The 8,789-nt window shown below is 37.8% G+C and overlaps 1 protein-coding gene across 5 annotated transcripts in view; it reads left to right on the top strand.

Annotated features, from left to right (window-relative positions):
- The first annotated feature begins 28 nt into the window (after positions 1 to 28).
- The window catches only part of LOC110440609 (histone-lysine N-methyltransferase, H3 lysine-79 specific-like), a 46,485-nt gene continuing 37,724 nt past the window's right edge, over positions 29 to 8,789 (top strand). For all 5 annotated transcript variants that reach the window (XR_002461756.1, XM_021483796.1, XM_021483786.1 and 2 more), the window contains exons 1-4: positions 29 to 243; positions 344 to 384; positions 6,095 to 6,169; positions 8,072 to 8,135. Coding sequence is in view for 4 of the 5 variants with exons in the window: in XM_021483796.1 (XP_021339471.1) it covers positions 175 to 243; positions 344 to 384; positions 6,095 to 6,169; positions 8,072 to 8,135 (249 nt within the window). In the remaining variant the exon portion in view is untranslated. The remainder of the gene's footprint in view (positions 244 to 343; positions 385 to 6,094; positions 6,170 to 8,071; positions 8,136 to 8,789) is intronic.

The raw sequence follows: 8,789 nt of genomic DNA, 5'->3' as shown, positions 1-8,789 counted from the left end.
AAAAGAAGAACAGCCACCCACATGATCAACGAGGCTTCCCCCTGTGTGTGAGGAGTGGGACTGACGCCTGATATAGGTCACCACTTCTAAGAAAGAAATGGTCAGAATATAACGATTCTACTCGCTGTTTGAGCATCAGATGGCGAAAGGGGTCGTCAGTGAGAGAGAATTGAAATGGAATTAAAGCTTCATAGTCCGGCAGGAGCCGAAGCTGTCAGTTACACGTGGCCACTGTCGAATTCGGTAAGGCGTGTTCAAGTTTGAGAGGATACACAAAGTAATCCGATTTGTTTCGTTATTTTGACAGATCACTCAGTTACGTTTTGTTTCTTCCTTATTTCAGGATGGAAAAGAAGGAGCTAATGAAATCATCGAAACCATAAGGTATGTAGTTTTCATTCATTTAATTGGTGATATGATTCAACAAAGAAAAATATGTGGAGCACGAGGACGACGCCATATTCAGACATGTACTACAGTACTGAGAAGGTTTTTGACCCCATGACCATGTAAAAATGTAGGTCAGTTGGCCGAACGTCAGTGCCAGCAAAGGATCACATCAAAGCGTGTATAACATTATGTATTTTGTTTCCAATTCTTTACAAATCCATCGTTCATGTATGTCTATGTATACAAACTGTCAAATTATGATGATTTGTTTGAAAACATGTGAAGTGGACCAAGGGAGTTCAATTTGCATCAAATAGCTGAGCTGTCAGTTTCTGAAATTAATGTTTCTCAAAACAAAAACATTTACCTTTGCCTCTACATGTGTGTTTCGCAAGGTGTTACATGAGCAATTGGATTGTTTGAATATTGTCAATGTTAAACATGGCGAGCATTGTATTTTAACTAAAGAGAAGGTCATTATCTGTCCTAGTAACTAAAAATAGGCTCAGCAGTCTGTATCCTGTGTACATGTACATTACCTTTATAACGAAAAGTACACGTCATAATGCTTCCTAGAATCTGTACGATTACTTGTCAATACACGTTTTCAAAAACCAATAGTTTCATTTTGATTTATTTTCATATTTAAAAAGTTGTAAGTAGATGTTACTCAATTAATATTTGATATAATGCAATGACATAGGAGAAACAACTGTTGATTACTATAATAGCAAGGTACACTTTTCTGTCGACTTGTAACAATGTGTTTTTGTTTCACTTTGTTATTGACACGTTGGGACACACAGACATGATTCCTGCCAAAGTATTATTATACATGGTTGTTGTTACAGTGTAGATGTGTTTGTTATTAACAAAACCACAGGACTGTGTGAACAGACCTTTTTTAGAATATTTCCAGAGCGCAAATGTTCTAATATATTGGGAAATTGCTTTGGTGAGGTCACATACATCGTACCTAAGTTAGTAATTGATTTTCATTTGAGATCAGTTTGATATATTACTGCAGCAATACTGATACAGTATTAATGGTCTACCGACTCTATATGGTTACTTTTTTGGGATGTTTTTTTGAGAATTGACATTTGTATCTTTTTAAAAGAAGGACATAAATTAATGGTCAGTGTCACATACCAAATTGATCCTCACTTTATGTGCTCATTGTTTTGATTTTCACTAATAAAACTAGGTACGTAACATGTATTTCCTAAAAGCTGTTATATATATATGTGAATAAAATTTCAAACTCCTAACCAGGAAACAATAGTCATATGACATTCCAGCTGTCGTGTAACTTATGTGCAATCATATAATTGATATTGGTTGTCATTTAGTGATCATGTTCCAGGGTTGTTCAGTCAAAGGGGATTATTGACTTGTTGTCTGAAGTATAAAAAACTATTGTTTAAATATAAGATAGGAAGAATATTGATTGAATTGTTGTGTTCATAATATGTATATAGGCTGATGATAGTAAATATAGGCTGACACTCAATATATATAAATGATGAACACTGTTATTACTCTTATCAACAAACATGGCAGACTTTATCTCACAGTCAGTCTGTCCAACACCCACTCCCTCTCAACAAACCATTTCTACTGATCCTCAATGTCCTTGTACCACATATTTCATTTGTTGATATTGATTACAGTAATTGTGCTTGTTATTTAAACAATAACTGGTTGTCTGGATGTAATTATTGTTGATATAATTACAAGTGGCCTCTGGCAAATCCCATAAAACCCGTTAGGGTTTTATGGTAGATACACTCAACAATACAACATCCATCCTACCACACCCAACAATACAACATCCATCCTACCACACTCAACAATACAACATCCATCCTACCACATTCAACAATACAACATCCATCCTACCACATTCAACAATACACATCCATCCTACCACACTCAACAGGACAATACCCTTCCTACCACACTCAACAGGACAATACCCTTCCTACCACACTCAACAGGACAATACCCTTCCTACCACACTCAACAGGACAATACCCCTCCTACCACACTCAACAATACAACATCCATCTTTAACAAGACCACACCTTCCTACCAAACTCAACAGGACAGCCCTCCTCCAATTCCTACCTACCAGCCAGCTGGACAACACCTTCCTATAGCTACCACACACAGCAATTACCGAGAGAAACTCCTCATCATTTCCTGTGATTATCTTCTCAGGTCTTTGGATTATTTCCTTCCACCTTCTTATTTCCAATAATCATGACATCACTCCTCCACAACCACGCCCACCTTTCTCCATACCTGCCTACTCACACACATTCCATTACTTTTACATACTAAAATCTAACACCTATTAAATGACATTTGTTCTTGCTTTGTATTTGTTTGCGGTAAATTACCTGTCATTCTGTTTCACTGTTAATGTTTCTTAGATCCAACCATCACATGTAACTTCATACTCATTGGTTCTCACAATCACCTTTTAGTACTAATATTCCCACAAACTTCTCGCCTCCCAACATCCTTATTTCCACTCATTAAATTTCCTGAATAGGTGATGATATTTCTTCATATTTCCATGGGCCACTGGGAAGATAAGTAACATTATAATTGTATTTTATATCAATATTAAACATTCTCTTGTTTATTGATAAATGAACTAATACATACTGGCAGACAGACATTCTGGCCAGGTATTCACATGCAGCAGCTGAATAGCAATGACTTGCATGCAGCCATGCCCAGTCAGCAGATATACAGGGTATACCTATAGGCTGACAACCAGCAGATTGTACTGCATTGACAAGGTATACTAGAGGATGCTGATTGTACTTGGTCCATAGACTCGTCCCTAGTGGCCTGTGAAGTCGCAGAGTACATGTTCGTGTAGATATACTTGCATTGGTGTAGAGTGGCAGGCAGAGTGTAGACTCCGTACTACAGTATACTGTCTACTGATCAAAGGGTTTGTGGTAAATATTTCATACCAGTATATAGAGAAAGATCTTTTATAATGTAGCTGCCCTTATTGCATAGACATTGGCTTCATAAAACAGGGTATCAAATATAAACATATGTGGTTAATGATAGATGAAATCTATTTACAAACAGGTATGAGGTAACATGTAGTTAAGTGCATTTTATATTCAATCTATACAGTTTCCCAGTAGCTACATCCCTGGGACTTGTCAGTACATGTCAGCCATATATATATATATACATGTTTGTAATGTCAACGACTTTTTGATGACATCTTTAATTTGCACTAAAAACAAGAACTGTTGAGTTCAGAAAGTTGGCTCCATAAAACCTGTGAAAATATTACGAAAAAGTAGATTTGCCTATATACTGTATAGCTACATACATTCTTTTCCAAAGCCACAAATTGGAAACATGGGTATATATAAGTGAAAGTGAATGATAAAAAAGTACGGACTCACTGGAGTCAATCTGCTGTACAGCTAGACACTACCGGTAATTGTAATAATGTGAACTGTAAGATGAATTGATGATAGGCAACTTTCAATGTTGATATTCTGAACACATATACTGGACAGTCTTGTACTGTTACATGGCTGCAGAACAGATAGGACATTGACCAACACTGCCCACTGGCATTGACCACAGTGACACATGTACAGAGGTCTATATCGGTAACTAGGAGCAGTTATATTGATCTGGGGTTGCTGGCTTTTACAGAATATATACATTTTATAGTCTGTGCTCTCCTGTACAGCTGTGAGCTAAGCCCCTATACAGTGAAGCTAGTAAATGGACAATAACATGGTTATATATTGACCAGGGCCTGTACACGGGCTGGATGCACACACCCCCAGTAGCAGTGATGAAACTTGTAGAGAATTTAGTGCTAAAGAAGCCTGTGCTGTGTGATTAAATCAATGACCTGGATTCCCCTACTTATAGAATGTCTGAGCTATAAATGTCCTCCCCAGCTGACCTAGGCCTGCTTGCACAGTCAACCAATGGAGGCTGGGGTCACATCTTTGTCTGCTCAGGTGTTTCAATTCACGATCATCATCATATAGAGTTTTTAAAAGCTATTGGTGTAGCATTATATACATACAGCACACTTCACATATACCATGATATATAGGTCGCTTATTATCATAAAGGTATGATATCTATATATGTGTGTGTGTATGTATATATATATATATATACATCCCTACTTTGACTGCTTATGATTAACAAATATGCAATGTATCAAACACAGAAATGCAAACATTTTTTTCACTCGTTTATGATTACATACAAACCAGATAAATCTCCAGTTTGATAAATAGGGAATATAGATATATAAATATATTATATTAGATTGGTACATGTATATATATACTGCCTGATTTTATCAACAAATCCACAGGGTTTTTATAAAGCTGACATCAAAGGGATAAAACATTTTGGAACAAGGCTACTTAAAATTTTCAATATTTGGAAACTAAGAAAATGTTAATATGGCTGATAAATATTATTTTGTTTTCAAAATCAGCATGTGGGCTAGTACTGAAAATTGAACTCGACTCCTAATCTATTTCATTTCATATAGCACGGGCCCTAGTTGTCTGGCCTTCTCTAACATTTCCTATTGAGTATCGACTACTTTTGTCTCGCCACCCCGAAGTTGAAGCGAGACTTAGGTGTTGCTTTTCCGGCAACGTCAACCTTAAGGAAAATATAAGTGCTAGACCAACCAAACTTGAACCATAGACTAGATGCATCTGAGGTAGTACATCTCAACCCATGCATCAAAAGCTGGATGCGGCCTACCTTTCACGGTCCATTGACTTTGTCAGCATCTCCATTAACATTAAGTTTTTGTGTTTAAGTTAGTTTCTCTGATATGTACATTGGTGGTCAAAGCGGGGCATAGGCGAGACATATCAATCCGAATGGCTTTTTCACTAGTGGCATCATCACTGCTCTATTAATAGATATATCTGCAAATTATGCTGTACTTGTTAACCCTAAATCTGTAAGCATTATTTGGCTTCCTTAAAAGATCTGTCTTGATAAACATGTGTGTTTATTTGTTTATAAAGACCAAGCCCTGATGAACAGGCAGCTGCATGTTACATGTCCAAGTCTCTGTACTTCTCTAGCACTGCATGTTACATGTCAAAGTCTCTGTACTTCTCTAGCACTGCATGAAGCAGTCTGTGATATTTGTCAGCTGTTTACAAGTTGTTTAGTCCGATAAACAACACACTTATAAACCGGTAATAATTAGTTACTGCACAACCGACCGGTAGTTGGCTATTCAAGTTGTGTACAGCTCAATCTTTGTGTCGTACCAAGGCCACTACTGGGAATATAACAAGTCACACAGATTTGTTTCGTCCCTAAAGCTATCAATATAGATCTTGATATTAAAACTTTGATAAAAAACGACTTGGGCTGAAACACTGAAATATTCCTGTTTTATTCTTTGTTAATAAAACATTCCCACATGCATACATTGATGTTAGTTTATCAACTCAAATTATTAAATGCTTACATTTTAAGAAACCTGAATATTTGAACTTGATCCCTAATAAGTTGACACCTCCTCGCCCAGGAACATTGTTAGCTTCATCGTTTATATGTGTGCATACAAGAAAATACCGTACACATTCTACACTAAGCTGTAGTTTATTCTTGATCCACATTTGATCAGTATGTTCATACATGCGTGTTGTAGATGGGTGTCGGAAGATTTCCCGGAGCTGGAGACGGCATTGGATAACAACATCCTACAGGACTATGATGTGAGGAGGTGAGGTCTACAGGCAAAGTCATGCTTACTGCATACTGTATGACATGAAATGTTTATTGTGTATAAACATTCAGGGTTTTCGTGGTTGCTATTGAACAATGAAAATAAATACATCGAAATCGAATGATACACGTGTCTACTGTTTGTTAATATAGGATATCCACGGAAGTTTTACCAGGAAACGATCTAAATTGCTTCAAACCACGAAGGAAAGTATCCATGAACATTTCATGTAATACAGTAGTACAGACAAAAACATCTACATGTATACCAATTTCCAACTTTGTATTTAGATGTTGTTGTTACCAGCCATATCTTGACAATTTGAAATTACTTCAAATATTTGATGTTCTTGTCAATAACCATGGTTTCCATCAAAATACAGACACTAGTACTAGTGGTGCTGTTGATTTTCTACGAGTAAAAGGCAGTGCAAAGTGAAGGATGAATCATTTCCCCAGCTAACCTGTCAGATGAGAGATTTGGCCCTTACGACATGTAGACAACATTCATTTGCATGTCTGGTACTCCTTAGTGTATACAGGTACTACAGTTAATACTGACTATATAGGTTGAGTACTGATCATGAAAAGCTCACTGGTAATCATCAAATATGTCCTATAATACCAAACCATTCATACTGTGTGGTGACCCTACTGACTTTTGATGGATTTTGAAAGGTATACAAGTGTTATTAATTTTTTAAGAAATAATTTCCAAATTAAGGAATGCATTGCCAACTATATTTACATAGAAACTGACTACAGTTTGACATATAAATAGTAGCAAGTAGGCGCTAGATCTGTCAATGGTAACACCCAAGTAGGTGCTAGATCTGTCCATGGTTCCACCCAAGTAGGCGCTAGATCTGTCTATGGTTACACCCAAGTAGGCGCTAGCTCTGTCAATGGTAACACCCAAGTAGGAGCTAGATCTGTCAATGGTAACACCCAAGTAGGTGCGAGATCTGTCCATGGTTACACCCACGTAGGCGCTAGATCTGTCAATGGAAACACCCAAGAAGGCGCTAGATCTGTCAATGGTAACACCCAAGAAGGCGCTAGATCTGTCAATGGTAACCCCCAAGTAGGCGCTAGATCTGTCGATGGTAACACCCAAGTAGGAGCTAGATCTGTCCATGGTAACACCCAAGTAGGAGCTAGATCTGTCCATGGTAACACCCAAGCAGGCGCTAGATCTGTCAATGGTAACTCCCAAGTAGGTGCTAGATCTGTCCATGGTAACACCCAAGTAGGAGCTAGATCTGTCAATGGTAACACCCAAATAGGTGCTAGATCTGTCCATGGTTACACCCACGTAGGCGCTAGATCTGTCAATGGTAACACCCAAGCAGGCGCTAGATCTGTCAATGGTAACTCCCAAGTAGGTGCTAGATCTGTCAATGGTAACAACCAAGTAGGCGCTAGATCTGTCCATGGGAACACCCAAGTAGGCGCTAGATCTGTCAATGGTAACACCCTGAAGCATTTTACTGCTTATGAAACTTTGTATTGCTGATAACTAGGTACAGGTTGGACTCCCAGTGTTTGGCAAGTTATTTGGTACTTTAAAAGAAAGTCTTAGAATGAAACAGCTGTATAGGAAATTTGAAACAAGGGTGACATATGAGAATATTTCTTTAGAGTTTGTATTTTTCAGAACAAAAGGTGAAGGTCACTGCTACTAATTATAATGTCTAATAATGGTACTTTGCATGGAAGCGGCAACATCGCTGTTGCACACATTCTTTCGTTAATTATCCGTTTTCGTCACTGTGAAAAGAGAGTACAATACAAACAAAAATGAAAAACAAGAATGAGTATAGTACTCTTTTCCATATTGACAAAGAGTACTTCTAAGTTGAACCTGTTGTATCTGATTCAGATGTCTGTCTACTTACAGCTTTGAGAGCATGAAACAACTGTGTGACAAGTATAACAGGACCATTGACAGCATCCTCCAGCTGGTATGTTACCCTTCCTCTCTAAAACAATGATTGGCTGAAATGCAGTTTGCATTATAAATGTTGCATTATGATTAATAATTTCTAAATATTCACACTGTGTCATAGTCATTCTGCTAAATCCAACACTTCGTATGTAATTCTTGGAAAGGGTCCTGTTTTGTTTAAAAATATTTAAATTCATAAATATAAGACTAGACTCACCAGAGTGTTCCATTTTATTTGCCCACCATCATCAGATGGTGGGCTATTCAAATCACCCTGCGTCCATGGTCCGTCTGTCGTCCGTCGTCCGTCCGTCCGTAAACAATTCTTGTTATCGCTATTTCTCAAGAAGTACTCTAGGGATCTTTCTCAAATTTTATATGTAGGTTCCCCTTGTTCCTAAGCTGTGCAGGGCATTTTTTTGAGACTGATTGGATAAACAACATGGCCCACAGGCAGCCATCTTGGGTTTTGATATTGAAAGTTTGTTATCGCTATTTCTCCGGAGTATCAGAGGGACCTTTCTCAAATTTTATATGAAGGTTCCCCTTGGTCCTCAGCTGTGCAGGGCAACTTTTGAGACTGATCGGATAAACAACATGGCCGACACGCAGCCATCTTGGATTTTGATATTGAAAGTTTGTTATCGCTATTTCTCCGGAGTATCAGAGG

This window comes from Mizuhopecten yessoensis, unplaced genomic scaffold (assembly GCF_002113885.1).
Source record: "Mizuhopecten yessoensis strain PY_sf001 unplaced genomic scaffold, ASM211388v2 scaffold1775, whole genome shotgun sequence".
Classification (NCBI taxonomy): Eukaryota; Metazoa; Mollusca; class Bivalvia; order Pectinida; family Pectinidae; genus Mizuhopecten; species Mizuhopecten yessoensis.
This window is presented reverse-complemented; position numbering and strand designations above follow the sequence as displayed.